Genomic DNA, 19,962 nt, shown 5'->3' with positions numbered 1-19,962 from the left:
AGAAATCACTGCAACAGGAAATACAGTCTGGCATTGTATGCAGTGAAATTAAGAATAATATTAAGAATTTCTTTATTCGTCCCAGAACGGGAAAAATCGGGTGACATGACATGTGACAATGAAAAATCTTAAAAGTTGCGCATTTTCCCTGCTTTAATGTACATGTGCGCCAAATGTACATTCACTGAACATACTCGGCATTAACCGCTATTTTAAAATAACAGCCGCGATGACGCCATCTTTAGTAAGGGACAATAAGCCCTGAACTCTACCACAACTTAATATAATTAGCTAGAACTTGTGAAAATCAACTGTTTATATGAAAAGTAGGTCGGTGAACCGTGTCGGTAGGTAACGCTTATTGAGTAGACTCGATGTGTCAAATAACAAAAACTTATAAATGCATTTCGATGTAAAACGGTCAGAAAGCGGATGTCCGTCGCCATCTTTACTTTGGGTGACGCAGACTCTCTTCCATTTTCCTCCGCCTCTGGTTGTCAAGAAGATGGCAGCTTCCAGGCAGGCATGAGAGGAAATACTTCTTTACAAATCGAATGAATTTGGATTATTACCCCCAGTTAAGCCCACAAAACCGGATTTTTGCAAGTACTGCGTCGAAATAGGTAAGTTTAAAAATAAAGCGCCTGTGCCATTTCTGTGAGTTATGTTTTGTTGTGGGTGAGCGCACCGGCCATTTTTCTTGTGGGATCCGCAGAAATAGGCCGATCGTCGAAAAAAATGGCTGCTTCCACAGACGGCATGAAACACAATAACACTGCGTTTACGTGCTTTCACTCACTTTATGTGCTTTTTTACAACACTCTTGCAAGCTCACCACCAACTGATACATGATGCATGCGGAGAAACCCGTAAATAACATTGCACTTTATAGAAACACAGAGCGCTTTGACAGATAGTAGCCGCAATGCTAACGCTAGGAAAAGCGGCTACTGCCCAGAGCAAACTGAGTAGAGCTAACAGACCGGACCATTTTTACAGCTTTTTTTACTCAGACAATCTAATACAATATTAACTTCTTATCAGATTTTGTTGTGCAGATGACATTTGTAACAAATAGGTTTAGGCTTAAGCTCTTAATTATATAATAATAACGAAATACTTAACGCCGAGAATGCTAAGCTTATATGGTACAATATGGCGACTCCCACAGAGGCATGAAAAGAGCCGACTCTTGCTAAAGGGTTTATCTGAGGATTAAGAGTGTGTTATCGGGGGCTTTTACGGCACCATTTGTCCAATATAATTTTATATGCCTCAGGTGAATAATTCGTGTGTTTTAGTCCCTATTTGATTGATTACTTTGATACATTTTCTTTTGAATTTCGCTTCCGCCATTTTTCTGGATAGACAACCGTGATAACGGGGTTTGTTTGCCTACAAGATGGCTGCTTCCATGGACTCGATTCAATGGTAACAACAAACTGGGTCAAACCCTGATATTAGTATATACTTTGTGTGGCCTTGAACGATGGCAAACTGCATTCTATACGAAGAGCGGGTAAAAGTTGCCCTTTTGACGGTTGTTTTATATAGTAAACTATTTCCAGAAAGCTACCCGCTAAGCCTTTAGCGGCTGTGTCCACACAAACATTTTAAAAAGTTGCTTATAGTAAGTATAAAAATGTTGCTGATGCTCAGTTGTAGTTGTTTATTTCTCATATTAGGTTAAGGTTAACATTGTCGACCATTCTTATTAACAGAAATCATGTCTGCCCCTGGATCCGTGGTGTCTGGGACCACGGTGTCGGTTCTACAGCCGCGTTGGAAACGGGTCCTCGGGTGGTCCGGTCCCGTTCCCCGGCCCAGACATGGGCACAGGGCTGTGGCTATAAAAGAGCTCATGGTTGTCTTCGGCGGTGGGAACGAAGGGATAGTGGATGAATTACATGTATACAACACCGGTAAGTACTTGCTTCATAAATTGAACGTTTGTTATAAACTCAAAGTTTTTATCTATGTATGAACGAGGAAGTGTTGTACTAATATCATGTTCTTAACCCGCTAAGAGTAAACCACAAATTATGAAATTTCAATGGCGATATTTGTCTGCACATGTAACTACAGAAAGGCCTTACCAGGCCAACCGTAGCCGGTCTGACTAAATTTGGCTCTCCCTGCTGGACAAACATTGTAAATGCTTATCAAAAAAGGCGGGTTAAAATGTAAATAAGGGAATCTGGTTGGTTTAATTTCCTCTGTCTACACTTGCTTCACAATAACGAGAAAAGTCAAGTTTAGAAAATCTGGTTACAGTATTATCTTAATTGAAAACGTTTTTGTCTATTTAGATATTCAAACAACTTTTAGGGTATTAACTTTATAGTCCATACAATTAAATTAACTGATAACATCTATAACTTATGTTATGTTTGAAAATATACCTTGTTTAAGATAGAAATAATGTTATCAGCTACAATCCTGTAGCATTCACTACCAATTTGATTTCATCCATCATATCCAGCTGTTTTGATCGTAGATGCCACAGCACACTGTCGGTTGACATTAAAAATCAAATGTGACATTTTTCTGTAGAATATTTTTCTTAAGCCCTATGTCTTTGGGACAATACTAATGCCTTTTGTGATTTAAGAATTTATGGCAAAAGTGTATCTGTACTCCTAATTGTAAACCATGTTTTATGTCTCCCTTTTTCAAATGTATATAGCAACCAACCAGTGGTTCATCCCAGCAGTCCGTGGCGACATCCCACCTGGTTGTGCAGCATATGGTTTTGTCTGTGATGGAACAAGATTGCTGGTGTTTGGTGGAATGGTGGAGTATGGAAAGTACAGCAATGATCTCTATGAACTTCAAGTAAGGTTTCATCCATATTTGAATTACAATTTAAGATTATATATATATATATATATATATATTCCAAAATATCAAGAAAGAATTAACATTTAAAATTTGAATTAAGGCCCATGCTCTCAATACAATATAGTAATGTCTTCTAAGTAATTACTGTTGGGATGTTAAAGCCCAGATGCAGAATTTTTGTCGCTTCATCAAGGATATAAGCAATTATAAGATGTCCAAAATACTCATTTGGCTACTTATATTTCTCATGCTGGTATTTGTCCCTTTTATTATTTAATTGTAATCTAACAATATTTCTTTTAAAGAGCACTGCCCTTATAGAAGCATCAAGAATTGAAATGAAGATTATCCATTACCAAATGATCCAAATGACAAAAATGTCTGTCTGTTTCAAAATGTGTTTTGCAGTTTAGAAAGTATATATGGACGGTTTCTGAGTCTTAAATTGTCATTTATAATTCCTAGCTATTGGTGATCATTTTTGTTGTCATTCAGACAAAATACACCTCGGGTCAATTACTTGTAAAACTGTGCTGTGGATACAAAAAAGAAAGGTTCTAATTTGTCATTTATTGGAGTTAACTAATTTTTGTTATTATTTTAACACAGGCCAGTAGATGGGAGTGGAAAAAATTGAAAGCAAAAAATCCCAAGAATGGGCCTCCTCCTTGTCCTCGTCTTGGCCATAGTTTTTCCCTTGTTGGTAACAAATGCTACCTTTTTGGAGGATTGGCTAATGACAGTGAAGACCCCAAAAACAACATTCCCAGGTATGGCAGGTCTTTTGGCAGACACTTGATCGTAGATAAATTGGTCTCATCTGACGAGCACCAGCTGAGTTCTTTCATGTGTTTTTTATTCTCAGATATCTAAATGATCTGTACACCCTGGAGCTTCGGGCTGGATCCAGTGTTGTCGGATGGGATATTCCAATCACCTACGGAGTCCTGCCCCCTCCACGTGAGAGCCACACGGCTGTGGTCTACACTGAAAAGACGACCAGGAAATCTCGGCTGATTATATATGGAGGGATGAGTGGCTGTCGTCTGGGAGATCTTTGGACACTTGATATTGGTAAGTTTTTAAGGTGTGACTTTGAAAACAACAGCCCGTTTCCTGAGGGCTGTGAGAGATGACAATGACTTAAAAATTCAGTCGTAATAATGATGATTTTAATTAATGCATGACATATAATAGATATAGTCTTATTAATAATAGAATACTCCAGACAAATTAGGCCAAATACAATGATCCTTTATTTGTAAGAATTATTAAAAATTCCATTACCAAAAGAAATAAATGGTCTCATAAACTGAAATTGTTATCTAAAATACAAGATACAAAAAAAAAAAAGAACATTTCTTTACAGAAACAATGCACAACACTATTTATGTCCTGTTATTAAAAGTAGAATGGGTCTGGTCTAATTTACCTTGCTCAATATCAATATATTAAACAACAAAAGAATGTTACAAATGGAAACAGGAAAGAGTTCCTCTCTTTACAGAAACACTGTAAAACACTGTTTGTGGAAGAAGTTCTTTCCCTGTTCTGTTTGAACACCTTAATGCTAGTTAGGTGATGTAGGGACCTGACTTGATTTAAAAAGTGGGTCACAACCAACGTTTTTAGATGCATACCACCACCTACGGTACTAGAATGTGTAGTTTCATGGTATCATCGCTGACTTTTTGAGAGAATGCAGCCCACTCCATACTCCTTGATGCTCGATTCATTTTGTATTTCACCCGATGTGAATTGTCACGCATTTGTATCGATTCTTATCTCTGTATAATGAAATTAAATGAAAACCATAGACAACCTCAAAAAGAACGATAACTCTTTGCTATTTTACACTAATTCAGAGCTTTTTGTAGTCTTCAAGAGTTTTTAAAAATGTATACAATGGTCTTTATTAAATAGAAAACATGTAATTATTGGTTATTGCATTGGCATCGCCCTTGACGACCAGATAATTATTGGTTTAAAAATCCATATCGTGCATCTCGTATAAAGCCAGAGGTGAAGTATTATCTATTACTTATGCCACATTTAGGAAGATGTCTAAATTAACACATTTCTTTTGTGCTTGGCACTTTATGCAGATACCCTCACATGGAACAAACCATCAGTGAGTGGCACAGCTCCACTTCCTAGAAGTCTTCACTCAGCCACAACCATCACAAACAAGTACGATGACTTCTTAACCTCTTCAGTGAACAGCTGGAAAACAGTCTTAACCTTCATGCTTTTTTGTTGCCCGCTTCCCGTAGGATGTATGTTTTTGGAGGATGGGTTCCTCTGGTAATGGATGATGTCAAAGTGGCCACACATGAGAAGGAATGGAAATGCACCAATACTCTTGCATGCTTAAATCTTGGTTTGTCTTAATGCCTTTTTCCTCTCAGAATTCAAAATGATCACTTTGGTATATACGGGTGTTCTTTTATGTTAATTGAATTTCTTCTTTTTTTTTACCACACATTACATTTTTCAACAGACAACATGTGTTGGGAAACAGTGTTGATGGATACTCTGGAGGATAACATCCCCAGAGCCCGTGCTGGCCATTGTGCTGTGGCCATCAACTCCAGACTGTACGTTTGGAGCGGTCGTGATGGTTACCGCAAAGCCTGGAACAACCAAGTCTGCTGCAAAGACCTCTGGTACCTAGAAACAGGTATGTGTTGTTCAACTAGGGTTGCCACTTGGGGGACACAAAGGCAAATTTAAATATTTTTTATTTTTTAAAAAGGTTAAAAAAAATGCCCTTGCTTTCTGTTACTGTCTTAAAGACGTTAATGGAGTAGTTGTCTTTGTTTTAAAATTGCAATAAGATGCTTGTCTGTGACAAGTCATGACTTCCCATATTTCAACTAAGATGTTGAAATAAAAAAACACCCTTGCTGATTGGTTATTTATTTATTTTTAAATTTTTTAAATTTTTCTTTCTTTCTCCATTATCAGAACGACCAAATGCCCCTGCCAGGGTGCAGTTAGTCCGTGCCAACACAAATTCGCTGGAAGTGAGCTGGGGTGCAGTGTCTACTGCTGACACCTATTTACTACAGCTACAGAAGTATGACATTCCGGCCACCCCGGGTGCAGCAGCACCAGCGATGAGTGCCACCCCATCACAGCCTGTGAGCTCTCCAAAAAGCCCTGCACCTGCGGCAGCAGCACCTGTTGCTCAGAGCCTTCCTCAGGCTGGTATGTTTGTGATAAACTTTTATTTATTCCCTGCATTTATAATGTTTTCTAACTAATCCAGACAGATTTATATTTGTCTCATTTGGGAAGCTCTAAAAGTTAATATCATCGTGTCCTGGAACTCACTACTAAAATGTTTTAATTTACTAAATCATTTCCATTTTGGCGTAATATGGTGCTTGATATTTTTAATCTATCTTTTATCATTGTTAATTTTGTCAAAAATGCAGGTAGTCATTTTGTTTTCAAAGTAAGATTTTTACAGTAGAGTGTGTTTTCTGGTATGTTTTTGATTAGTAAAGTTGTAAAATACTAATTCTGGAATCCACTGATCTACCTTCCCCTGTATTCTGCTTCAGTTTTGAAAGTTGCAACCCAACAGACTGCAACAGGTGCATCAGTTGTTACAGTACGTCCGAGCCAGCCTGGAAAATCTCCAGTCACAGTAACCTCACTTCCCCCAGGTGTCCGAATGGTTGTGCCTGCACAAACTACTCAAGGCTCGGTATGCAGATTATTACATCACAACCTCTCCTGTCAAACAATAGCAAACCTTTTTTTTAACTGTTCTTGACTTCTTTTTATTTAGGCGATTGGCAGCAGCTCCCAGATGAGTGGCATGGCTGCTTTAGCAGCTGCAGCAGCGGCCACACAGAAAATCCCGCCTTCCTCTGGCACTGTCCTTAACGTCCCACCTGGCACAACCATTCTAAAAACAATGGCTGTCTCACCCGGCACAACGACTATGAAAGTAGCTTCTCCTGTCATGGTATACTGCTCACTGTGTAATCCACATTTGCCAAATTGCATCCCCCCCAGGTGAACAAGACTCAATTGCTTAACTGATCTTTGCGTTTGTAGGTCAGCAATCCGGCCACACGCATGCTGAAGACCGCTGCAGCCCAGGTTGGCACAGCAACTGCTTCCTCCACCACCAACACCAGACCCATTATCACTGTGCACAAGTCTGGTACTGTCACTGTAGCCCAACAGGCTCAAGTGGTCACCACTGTAGTGGGAGGAGTCACAAAGACCATCACTCTGGTTAAGAGTCCTCTAACCATGGGCAGTACTGGAACCCTGGTAATGCAACTGACTCCAAGATCTCTTTCCCAATATAAAACCTGCATATTGTTCTAAACCAAACTTAATGTGTACTTTAAATAAAAGGTTTTGTAAATTGATTTCTAGTCCAAAAACAAGTATGTTTTGGCCTCTGTTGGAGAGGATGCATGCCTGTACTGTACAATGGTTTCTGGTGACTCACAAACTTGAATCTCTCTCTTTTGTCAGCAGATTTCCAACCTTGGCAAGATGATGTCTGTGGTACAAACCAAGCCAGTGCAGACATCATCTGTTACAGGCCAGGCTTCCACTAACCCCCTCACACAGATCATACAGGTCAGCTATCTGCATGAGTACAGCAAAAAATAAAAGTAAAAAAATAAACAGGAGGTACCTTTTAACCCCTGTGACAAACACCACCTGTCTCCAAATAATTTATTTCCGTATATTTATTTACTCTCTTGCTCTCTCTCTTGCTGTGTCTCTCGTTCAGACAAAGGGTCCTCTCCCAGCAGGCACTATTCTCAAGTTGGTCACCTCTGCAGATGGAAAGCCCACCACAATCATTACCACTTCACAGGCAGGAGGCACAGGAAACAAGCCCACTATTCTTAACATCAGTGGTGTCTCTCCAACAACCACGAAGCAGGGCACAACTATTATCAAGACGATTCCCATGTCAGCCATCATGACCCAACCTGGAAACACAGGTCTGAGCTCATCCGATTTTACTGTATGGCAAAAAAACTTGGCAGTTTTCATGTAAAAAAAGTAATTTGAATGGGGAAAATGCACAGATTATTTGACAAATTAAGTGCAGGATTATAACAAAGAAAACATTGCAAAAAAAAAAAAGTCCAGTAAGTGTAAAAATAACTTTCAGAGGGAGAAGTTGAAGAGTCACATGGCCTAAGAGCAATGTTTTTGTGATGCTTTGTCTTGCACTTAGTAGAAATAATATGTAATGTTTCCATGCTTTGTCTTGCACTTAGTAGAAATAGTCTTAATATGTAATGTTTCAGTCTTAATGTTTTGTAATTTTATTTAGAAAACTGACTACATGTTCAAAACACCTGAATTGTTTTATTTATACTTTTTGTCCCTGATAGTCAGTCCTTTCTTTCAGTTAGCATTTTCCTGTAAAGCTAGAGGACATTTTGCCGCTCCATTTTCTTCACTGCAACAAATGCTATAGATGTCCCAACCGTTAAATTTCCATCTCATCTTATATTTTTTGACACATATTGTCACATGTTGTTGACACATATTCTGTGCCTGGCACAAAAGAAAATCAGCTCATTAAACTCAATCTTCTACTTTGTAATGTATCCTTTAATCGATGCACAGCGCTCCTCAGTGGTTTCAAAACAAACAAAAAGGTTGTCCGAGGTAAGAATGTGTATTTATGATCTGAATTCTTTTGTCTCTGCAGGTGTTACAAGCAGTACAGGTTTGAAAACACCCATCACAATTCTGACTACAAAGGTGATGACCACTGGAACTCCTGGTAAAATCATTACTACAGTGCCCAAACTGGCGACTGCAGCTGGCCACCAGGGACTGACGCAGGTAAGGAAGGTTAGTACATTCATCATTCATCTGAATGTTAAGGTGCACAGGAGACTAATCCTGACTCTTGTCTTTGAAGGTGGTTTTAAAGGGTGCTCCTGGACAACCAGGAACTATTTTACGTACTGTGCCCATGGGCACGGTTGGGGGTGTTCGGCTTGTTACCCCCGTGACAGTGTCAGCTGTAAAGCCCACTGTCACCACACTTGTTGTGAAGGGCACAACTGGTAAGAAAGTAGTTTTTATAGGCGATTCACCATTTGGTGAATTACAATATATATAATTTATGACACCTAATTTATTTCAAATTCTAGGTGTCACCACCCTCGGAACAGTCACTGGTACTGTCTCCTCAAGCCTAGCAGGAGCCACTGTGGACACTTCCACTGCCTCTTTGGTAACACCCATAACTACGCTAGGAACCATTGCCACCCTGTCTAGCCAGGTCATTAGCCCAGCTGCCATTACTGCTGCAGCTGCTCAGACTAGCCTGAGCTCTGCCTCCACACTGCCCTCCTCTACCATCAAAGTTCAGGTAAGATTCAAAAGCTTGTAAATTTTCTTTTTAGGGGTTTTGTTATTTTTGACTGTAATAATGGTGTAGAACACAACCCAAGATAGCTTTGTGTCAAGTAAATGCCAAAACATGTACTGTAATTATTCAGGAATAGGTGGGTGATTTTTGCCAATTCCATTTTTTTTTTTTCCCAATTGACAACATCCTGATTGATCGGCGCACTCCTACAATCTAGTTACTAAGATTTGCCATTTGCCATTTTCTGGTTTCTGAAAATGGAGAAAAGCTTTTAGATTCAGTTTTGTTTAATTTTTGCCTTGGATTTCCATTTTTCCCATATATTTTTTTTCTTTCTAGACATAATAAAGTATCAAGGGGCAGGTTAAGAAACTGATAGCATTATCGAACACTTTCCACACAAGAAGGCTTAGTTACTCATCATCAGCATTAAACATGAACCCTAATGAGAATGTATCAAAATAATCTTGAACTACTGCTTAATTGGCTCGTTAGGCACATTAAAAAAATGCATGTTAATTCATAGCCACCAGTTCAGCTCAAACTTCATAAATATTGTTGTTTCCACAGACCCAACCCACTCAAGTGACACTGATCACAACTCCCAGTGGAGTAGAAGCCCAGCCAGTCCAGGATCTCCCAGTTTCTATTCTGGCTTCACCAACCTCTGAGCAGCCCAGTTCAAACGAGACTGGAGCAGCAGGAGAAGGTTCTGGGACTGTCACTTTGGTCTGCTCCAACCCACCATGTGAAACCCATGAGACAGGAACCACCAACACAGCCACCACCTCCTCTGCCACAATTGGAGCTGGGCAGGTCTGTTCTAATCCTCCCTGCGAGACCCATGAAACAGGAACAACCAACACAGCGACAACAGCGTCTTCAAACATGTCTGCACTTCGTGTGTGCTCCAACCCACCATGTGAGACCCATGAAACCGGGACGACAAACACAACTACCACAGCTTCAGCTAACATGGGTGGAGTCCAGAAAGTGTGCTCTAACCCACCCTGTGAGACCCATGAAACTGGAACGACGAACACAGCTACCACAGCTTCAGCTAATATGGGTGGAGTCCAGCAAGTGTGCTCTAACCCACCCTGTGAGACCCATGTGACAGGAACCACCAACACAGCTACCCAGGCATCATCAGGCATGAGCACAAGCCAGACAGGCACCGTTCAGAGGGTTTGTTCCAACCCACCATGTGAAACTCATGAAACAGGTACCACCAACACCCCATCCACAGCAACGTCCAGCATGGGAGGTGAGCAGACAAGCATAGCAGCAGCAGGGGCAGCTGAAACAACAGCAGGAGCAGCCGAAACAACAGCAGGAGCAGCAGCAAGCCCCGTTGTGTGCTCCAACCCGCCATGTGAAACACATGAAACTGGGACAACCAACACAGCCACTACTGCCACCTGCAGTATTGAGACAAGTGAGGGCAGAGGTAGGCATCTGTCTGTCTGTCTGTTTAGCCACCTTTTAACAAGACCTTGTCAGTGGTTTGTAGTTTTCCTCTCAATTGTCAAACATGATGCCAATAATCTTAACATGGCACACTATTCAAACACACGGTTAATACAACTCTAATATAATGTTTAAGGTTGTAGGCAAGCTTTTCAGTCTTGGTGCTGGTTGCAAAGACAAGACAAGGTATTGTTGGAAGAGCTAAAAATGTCTGGTGTATGAGTTCTAAACAAGCAGTGTTTCAGTGTAGTATTTGCTGCTAATTGTTACTGCACATCTATCTGCAAGAGTGAAATGACTGCTTATTTACTGCTAAATGACCAGAATTGGGCAAACGGGCTAATTCTGGAAAGAATAACTAGCTTAAATGCCAGTTATATTCAGTGTTTGTTGTCTAACAAAGTGACCTGACACGTGAGAGACTGAATGTCCTCAAAGCTTCTTGTATGTCACATAATATTCATCTAAACTTGATTGCTTTTCCAAAAGTGACACATTAAGCAAAACTACTAAGCTTATGAAGGTGCTATCCCTCAATGTTGGAAATAGTTTGGTGGCCTCTTTTACAAGTAATAAACTTGAAAAGAATAAAATCAGACTTTAATTGAGTTTTCATGTTCTTTTAGCAACTCAGCAAACAGAGGAAGGAGCTGAAGGTACCGGTGTCACAGAAGTGGCCACAACCACCGCAGCAATTGGTGTAGCCATCACTACCCAGGGAAGGGCCATTACAACTGTCACTCAGTCTACACCTGTGCCTGGACCCTCTGTACCGGTAACATTTCTGTTAAACAAATTAATTCAGTTTTATTGTCAAGATCGCAACATAAAATGTCTCCATAACATTTTTATATTGCAGTTTAAGTTAGCCAATATATTACAATGAATGTTCTATAGGTAAAGCCAGAGATAGCTTAACGTTTCAATTAAATTATTAAAAAATCTAGCCCTAAATTTCAACCCAATATGACCTAATTAGTGAATTATAACTATTATGTATAACTAATGTAGTTAAAGCTTGGTTAAGCTAAAATGTAAGAAAATTATATTTAACACTTTGATGTAAATGAGGCTTTAGGTAATTTAAAAATATTTGTGCTTGTTTTTTTGTGAAGACAATTTCTTCTATTGCTGAGGGTGTGAGTGAGGCTCCAATCTCTATAGAAGAACCAATGCAGACAGACGAGGCTACACCAGCAGCACCCACTGAGGAGGAAGCTACTGCCATGGAGACACAAGCAGAAGTAAACGTTGCTGTCATGAAAGCTAATGTTAGCATCATATAGACATAATCATCATTTGTTTCATCTAACATGTAAAATGTGTCATCAGGGTGAAGCAGCAGCCACAGCAGCAGTTTTGAACCTGCCCTCAGAGCTCATGTCCGAGGCTCAAGGAGCTACGCTTATGGTCACCGGTCTCTCAGATGAGGAGCTGGCTGTTACGGCCGCAGCAGAGGCTGCTGCTCAGGCAGCAGCCACGGAAGAAGCCCAGGCCCTTGCCATTCAGGCTGTTCTTCAGGCCGCTCAGCAAGCTGTGATGAGTGAGTACAGCATCAAATTCTTAACTGGTTTTCTACTGGTCTTTGTCTTGAGGAATCTGTTAACACATTGGCAGCATTACATCTAAACAATTACAGATGCATTCTGTAAAGGCTCTTTGAGTCTTTAGTATTCCATACTTTGCTTGTACACAATTATTGAAGCAGCATTACAGGACCATATTAATTTAATAAGAAAGAGTACCTCCTTGGGTTATTGTGAGTTGTTGTGAGATTATTCTTTGTATATTTTCTGTGTTCAGATGATGGAGATTCTGTACCAGAAAGCCAGCAACCCACCAACATTCCCATCATGCTAACCCAGCAGGAGCTAGCAGCCCTTGTCCAGCAGCAGCAACTGCAGGAAGCTCAGGCTGCAGCCCAGCAGGCAGCTTTAGAAACCAATTTACCCACGGAAGGCCTCGCTCCAGCCGACAGCCTCAATGACCCCTCTGTGGAGAGCAACGGGCACAATGAGATGGCTGCGGCTGTCACTAGCGCTGTTGTGTCTCTACTGCCACGTGCCACTGCTGAGAGTAGGTGTTATTGTATTTTACATGTCATTCTGATGTTTTATGCACAAAAGATCTAAAGAAACAATTCTGGGGTTTTTTTTTTCACTTCACAGCACTTGCTCCTTCAAGCACGTTTGCAGCTTCTGTGTCAGTGGCAAGTCCAGCTAAGCTGCAAGCAGCAGCTGCTCTTGCAGAAGTAGCGAATGGCATTGAAGGAGAGGTGAGTTTGTTCAGTCCATGAAGTTCAAAAATGGAAGATAATATAAATTAATGTCTTATGCAGATACATTTTCTTCTTTGGTTTTTAGAAACAAGCTCCAAAGCCAGTCCCAGTGAAACCGGTTGTAAAGAAAGAGAACCAGTGGTTTGATGTTGGAATTGTTAAAGTGACAAATATGGTTGTCACTCACTTCTATGTGCCAGCTGATGATTCTCTTGGAGATGTAAGTGTTTCAGATGGCTTACTCTGGTGCTTTGTGAGTGAAGTTGCTCTGTGCATCCTTAACAACAGCTGTTTCTTCTCTTGCTGCTGCTTTGCAGGACGATTCTGGCGTCATGCCAGACTACAGCCAGATGAAGAAAATGGAGTTACAGCCAGGAACAGCCTACAAGTTTCGTGTTGCTGGAATCAATGCATGCGGTCGTGGAGGCTTTTCAGAGATATCAGCTTTCAAGACATGTTTACCGGGTTTCCCTGGAGCTCCTTGTGCCATCAAAATCAGCAAGGTAAACTGTTGGATTGTCTTTCTCTTTTCCAAAACGCAATGCTGAGACACTGTCCAATGACTGGCTTTTCCATCATATACTGAATTAATGAAATTGATTACAATTAACTGCAAAACTAAACCTTAAAATTGTAAAAAAAAAAAAAATTAGACATTTGTTTAAATATTTAATTTTAATTATTAAAAAGCATGGTGACGGTTTCTTAGTACCAAAGTTAGGTGCAGTATCACTGCTTTTTCCTTTTAGTATTCTATTTTAAATCACAGTGATTAAAAAATCATTTTTTTCAGAATACACATGTACAATTTAAAATGGTAAAAAAAACCACCCAACAGACAAACCTCTATGCAGGTTTTGAATCAGAGTCATGTGCTCCTTTTCACTCATGAACTTTTCTCTACAGAGCCCAGATGGTGCTCATCTGACCTGGGAACCACCGTCTGTAACATCGGGAAAGATCATTGAGTACTCTGTGTACCTGGCCATACAGAGCAACCAGACCACAGAGGCCAAGGCCTCCACCCCGGCCCAGCTCGCCTTCATGCGTGTGTACTGTGGACCCAACCCCTCATGCTTGGTGCAGTCGACGAGCCTCTCCAACGCCCACATCGACTACACCACTAAACCCGCAATCATCTTCCGCATCGCCGCTCGCAATGAGAAGGGCTACGGTCCTGCCACCCAAGTTCGATGGCTTCAAGGTGAGCACAACGTCATACATTGTACCATATAGATTATCACTTCAACTTTTTTTGTTCCCCAGAAGTATTTCTAAACTTATTAACACACTCAATTTCTTATAAATGGAAGCTTTACATTTCCCCAAAGCAACACACAGCTGTCAACATTTTATATTTTATACTGTTCTTCAAGTTTGTAGGCAATAAAAATGTAAAAAGTATTTTTCTACTTTACTATTTATTATGTTTCATTAGCCAGTTGGAATCTACAGAATGTTATGCATTTTCGACATCTTGCTTTCTGACGGGTTCAACCAGGTTGGGGTTGATATTTTGCACATCAAAGATGTTTTTCTTAAGTAATCGATGATGGAATTTTGAAAATCGATTTATAATCGTTCAAGAGGCAGTTGCGTTGCAAAAATTATTCCCCCACTCTAAGGAGAAATAGAAGAAGAGATAATGTACATGCTACATACTACTACTAATAATGACAATACTGGTATCATTTATGCTTAGTTCCATTCATTTTTTTTGCAATAAAAAAAGAAAAATAATATGAAATGTATCTGATATTATGTTGCTTTTTGTAAAAAGAAACATGTTTTTTTACTGTTTCTTTGTTACTCATTTATAACATGGTTTTTTTTTTACTGTTTCTCTGTTACTCATTTATAACATAAATATAAATTAAAGTTTAATATCTAATTGATACCCTAACCAATTTTTCTTTGTAGAATCGGGTAAAGATGCAGCATCTGCAAAACCGGCCACAAAAAGACCAGGCACCTCTCCTGATGTGTAAGTTCAATATTGTGTTCATGAATACAAACTGATAACTGAGCAAGAATTGATCCAAGCTCCAAAAAACCCTTTTCATATGTTCATTGATTTAGTTCAATTCTGTTCAAGAATACATTTAAATATTTCAGCAGTTTCATCCTCCAAGACTTAATTTGTTGACAAGAAGTGAGATCTTGTAGAGTACCAGGAAAGCTTATCGGATTTTGAATTTCTAATAACAATTACCAGTGCAGTTCTCCAATGCTTTAGGGATAGATGTTTAGTCATATGTAGGAATTCACTTTTTGATTTATACTGGACAATCAACCCTTCATTCTGTTTACAGTACGTGTACTTAAAGATTTAACCTTGCGTAAGAGAGACAGGGTGAATAAGGTTAGCTCTACAGTACCTCACTTTAAGGTGAGGATAGAAAAAGCAACTAGGCTAGCATTTCATTGGCAGCTAACATGAACAGATTTCACATTGATGTTATTGATTTGAGGAGAAACATGTAACACTCATTCTGAATTTGTGTGTGTGCATTGCAGTAAGGCTACTGGTCCAAAGAAAGCAAGGTCGGACCAGTGAGATTGTGCAGAGATCTTCTTCCTCTTCCTCCTCCTCCCAGTTTTTGTCCTTTATTTTACTTGCAGTTCTGTATAAAGAAGACTGGCCTTCACCCTCCTCCACTTTCTCATTTACACCTACCACCCCTGAGTCTCAGATCCCCTGCCCAACTAGCTCTGTTGGTTGCACTAATTTTATAGCAACTCCAACTTAGAAGCTCATTATCCTCGTTCAGCCATGTTTTTCATCTTTAACACCTTTTTTTTGGCTTGTTTCAGTAGTTTAAGCTTTTACATCTTCCACAAACTGGGAGTCAGCTGAGTAAAGTTACCTTTTTTTTGTCCTTGTTTTTTTTTTTTTTTTTTAATCCTGGGGGGATGTAGAGAGAGACTACATTAAATGATGTACAATGTTGAGAGGGAGACAGCTGTGGAATTATTAGTTTAGACAAGAGGAAAAATCAGTATGGAATTATAAAAGCACTTGTCCTTTGTGGAAGAGGACATCATTTTTTCCTTTGTTTTTGCTCCAAATTTTCATCATCAAGAACCAAGTCTGTATAGTCTTCATTGTACCGGACTCCGTTCTCCTGCTAAAGTCATCACTGTGCGCTTTTTACCCCAAGATACGGACTGTTGTTTGACACTTGGAAGTGGACGAGGATAAAAGAAGAAAAATGACGAAGGAGATTTGTTGAGAAAGAATGAGAGACTCTAGGACTGAGACTTGCAGCACACAGAAAACATAAGGCGAAAACCTTCCTAAAAATTAGCAAGCAATGATGCAGATTTTTTCTGTAGTTTATTTTTGTATTTTTAAGCTTTTTTCCTCTTCTGTGTATGTGTATGTCGTGTGCATTTTTTCTTCTTTTTTTTTAAAAAAGCTTCATTTTTTTTAACTGTTGCTCATCCCTTTCCTTTTCTTTGTAGAAACGCTGGGTGTCTTTTGTCGAGGCCTCCACAATGTTTTAAATGGAAAAAAAAAGAAAAAAAAAAGAAAATCTGATTAAGTTGGTCACATGTTCCCATTGTTGACAGGAGGTAAGAAAAACAGACTTCGTATTTGTTCCAGTAGAACCACCTAGGTTTTTAGGACTGAAGGGAACTTTTTAGTAGACCCAGGGAGAGGAGAATAATTTTCTTTAATTTTAATACTCACTGCTTCTGTTACTTTGTTTGCCAAACATGAGTTCTCATGTAGGAATAAATTCAACCTTTTCACTTCTGTATCTCATTCAGTTGTCCTACTATGGTTTAAGCTCATGAATGTGGTCTACACCCTTTTTGTTTTTCAGAAAGACAAATCATATTATTTCTCCTGTTCTGTTGATATATTGAATCAATGTGGGTTCAGTTCTTTCCTTCTAAGGCTCTATATTTTTATACTGCATATATGTGCAGGACCACTGCACCTTCAAAATTCACAAACGCCCAGTTACAATATGATCCAGCAGAGGGCGATCTAAGTCCAACTTCAAAGCCTTCTTGCCAAACAGTAACTGAAAATATGAAGGGTATGTTTCGCTCTTTTAAAGTGAAAGGTAAACAGTCTTTGAGGCAACAAATGTGATACCAAAGTGTCTGAAAAGCAACAAAATTGAACTTGTGTTTCACAGAATGCAAACAATATTTTTTTAATCTGTGGTGCTGGCTCGTGCCTCTGTGCCTGCAGTATTGGCGCATTTAAGTGGCTGCTTGCTCACGTTGGCAAACAGTTTCAACAAAAACCTAATCAGAAGTGTGAAGTGTACAGCTAGAGCTTTCCCCCCACACATTTCCACCCGTGTTTTGTTATATATATTAATGCTTTGTGTGTGCACAAGGAACATAACGTATTTAGACCAACTGTCAAGAAGTCCTGATGGATGACTTTCAGAGGACACCTGACACAGTAGCTGTCCCTTTATCTCCAAATGTGTGGTATGTTCTTTTGGAATATGTAATGTTATTAAAAGTTTTTTCCATGCTTCTGGTTAAGTTTTCTGCTTAAAGCAGGTGCAGAGGTATTAGTTCTGTTTTGTAACTGCTGTTTTCTTTTAAGCAAATGTTAATTAGTACTTAAGGTAGGCTGATTTCCCAGCAACCATCAACTATCTGTCTGAGCAACGTTATGAAAAAGCAGCAGCAGCACAATTAAGATTCAAATGTGCAGCTTTATGTACCTTTTAGTGTCACATTTGTCAACTCATGAGGACCAGGGTGACTGGGCTCACTTGCTTGCAGTCAGGCAGTGAACTACTGGAGGTTTTATTCTGTTATTGATGAGGCTCAAAATGCAATAATTATCAACTAAATTGAAATTTTAACCCCTATGTTTCAATGCACGGAGTGCGCAAGCTGTCTGAATGAGGGATTGTCCTGAGAAAGAAAGGTTTACGTAGCTACAGTTTTTTCACTTGTAAATTAGTTGGTTCATAAAGCAAGAAATAAAAAAAAGATACTGGCCTTTTTATAACTTCCTGTATCAAACTGTTTTTACATGTTGGTCATCTCTTAATTGCCTTTTGTGTCTTATAAAATAATTATATATATACATATAAATATACATAGTCTCCCTGATTGTTCTAATTCACTGTAGGAGTCTAAATCACTGCTAGCTTCACACTTGCACAGGGAGATTCTACTTTTTAAGCGCAAAATATGTTTGATGTTCAGGACGGAGTGTTAAGAACTGAGGTGTGGCCTCTTTTTCCTTGGCCAACAACCTGGTTTTCCCCCATTTGTGGTTTCTCCCTCTCTTTCTAGAAACAAAACTTTTTCTTCATATGATTTTTTTTTTTGTGAGTGTCGGTGTGTCTGTTAAAACCAAACTAGACATGCATGCAAAAGCAGTGTATTTAAGTAGTGACACCTGAAGTTACAACATAACCTGAAGGATCGCAACAAGAAAAAAAGCTTTTAATAAGTTTGTTCCTCTCTAACTCTCCCTCTCTCTCCATGTGGTATACAATTGTGTCCTTTCCTTCCACAGTACCTATGCTGGGTCACTATTTTTGCACCCTGATTAGATAGGTCATCAGCATTGCCGCTGTCACTCTAAAACTTTCCCTCCCTCACTGGGGCAAGTGCTGCCCTCTCGTGGCACTTGCAGGCGTAACGAGTTTCTGATGGCTGTTTGCTGGTTATTTGGAAATGTCCTGTATTTTCCAATGTGTGTTTTTTGTACTGTAGGGAGTAATGTATCTTTTATCATCAAAAAAACGAATAAACATGTAAAACAGACATGTGTAGTTCTTAGTTTTTCTACCATTCATACATGTCAGCATAATTAAAACTAAAAATGCTTATTATTATAAGCTAAATACATTTTATGATATGCTTTTCATTTGTTCATTATGCACCATAATTTAACACATCCAAGCCTAGAAGCCCAGTTTGCCTCCAAATCTGAAAAGTGTAATCAGGGTCTAGCATGTTTTTTTCCCAAACATTTGATGATAGTCAGTGACAGCCTGGGACTTCTGAACAACATTTATATCAGGCATTATTTGTCAAAACATATATAAGACACCCCTCTTATGACAAGTATGGGGTTGACATCTCATGCCACTGCAAAATCATAATTTCTTGTCCTTTGTCCTGAAAACTATAATGAAAAACTGCCATTATTTTTAAACATTACTCAGTTTGTATGCTTCAAATAGGAAGGACCTGACCAATGAAGAAGGAAATGGACTAATCATCAGTGTATCAGGTGTTTCAGTCAAATCTTTGCTGTGTTGGCGCCTAATGAGCTGAAAATTGTTAATCTTGGCAATATATTCCAGAAAGATGACGGAATGAGCTGTGAATAATACTGTATTACACTGTAAGAGTCTGAAGGATTTTAGAGTTGGTCTCTAAATTAATTAACCAACTTAGCAAAAACTAGCAAAACAAAAAACCCCATAGCAAACAGTTTAGCTTAAGTTAGCAAAGACATAGGCCTAAAGAAATGAACTATGATAGTTGACAATTAAAATAATTTTAAGTACCAAAATTGGTTTCAGTTACTCTCTCCAAAAACCATAGGCAGCCACAGCAGATTTTAGTCTTTGACTTCATTCTGGCTGGTGAATGCTCTGTGTTGGCCTCTCTGTAACTGACATGGAGTTGGTGAGTAGCTCTGTCAGCAGCAGGTGGATGCCGCTTGTGGCCTTTCTGATAACTTATCAGTTACAACACCCCAGTCCTGTAAGAGCAGCCCAACCCCTGCTGCTATTATTGCTGATCCTCCCCCTAAACCATGGATGTTAACTCTGTATATATTCTAAACATAACCTAGCTCTTTGCTTCATTACACTCATATCATTTTTTAAGAAAAAGTCTTTGTGGCCATGCAGGGATATAAGATATGTTTGTAATTTAAGCAGAATCTTATTTGCCCTTACATATGAAAATATAGATTTAATTAGTATAACATATAAGTATAAGTATAAATTAGTATAACAACAAAGTCAAATGACTGCATTTTTTTTTT

The 19,962-nt window shown here is 39.2% G+C and overlaps 1 protein-coding gene across 5 annotated transcripts; it reads left to right on the top strand.

Annotated features, from left to right (window-relative positions):
* The first annotated feature begins 381 nt into the window (after positions 1–381).
* Positions 382–18,725, top strand: hcfc1a (host cell factor C1a). Of its 5 annotated transcripts, none has more exons than XM_017036692.2 (28): positions 382–623; positions 1,722–1,922; positions 2,687–2,835; positions 3,451–3,611; positions 3,707–3,915; positions 4,947–5,031; positions 5,115–5,221; positions 5,342–5,521; positions 5,809–6,051; positions 6,411–6,556; positions 6,641–6,820; positions 6,913–7,134; positions 7,345–7,452; positions 7,610–7,826; positions 8,549–8,694; positions 8,765–8,912; positions 9,000–9,220; positions 9,791–10,670; positions 11,317–11,465; positions 11,806–11,934; positions 12,023–12,233; positions 12,494–12,766; positions 12,859–12,965; positions 13,054–13,188; positions 13,286–13,471; positions 13,875–14,172; positions 14,889–14,952; positions 15,486–18,725. In XM_017036692.2, exons 2-28 carry the CDS (start codon positions 1,727–1,729, stop codon positions 15,523–15,525), a joined length of 5,190 nt encoding a protein of 1,729 aa, XP_016892181.1. In that variant the 5' UTR covers positions 382–623; positions 1,722–1,726; the 3' UTR covers positions 15,526–18,725. The 5 variants fall into 5 exon arrangements, with proteins under 5 accessions (XP_016892181.1, XP_016892183.1, XP_008318878.1 ...); XM_017036694.2 differs by having other exon boundaries at positions 385–623; positions 7,348–7,452; XM_008320656.3 differs by having other exon boundaries at positions 385–623; positions 8,549–8,685.
* The last annotated feature ends 1,237 nt before the right edge of the window (positions 18,726–19,962 follow it).

This window comes from Cynoglossus semilaevis, chromosome 11 (genome assembly GCF_000523025.1).
Source record: "Cynoglossus semilaevis isolate Cse_v1.0 chromosome 11, Cse_v1.0, whole genome shotgun sequence".
Taxonomy (NCBI): Eukaryota; Metazoa; Chordata; class Actinopteri; order Pleuronectiformes; family Cynoglossidae; genus Cynoglossus; species Cynoglossus semilaevis.
The sequence above is the reverse complement of the archived record's forward strand: the minus strand, read 5'-3'. Positions and strand labels throughout refer to the sequence as shown.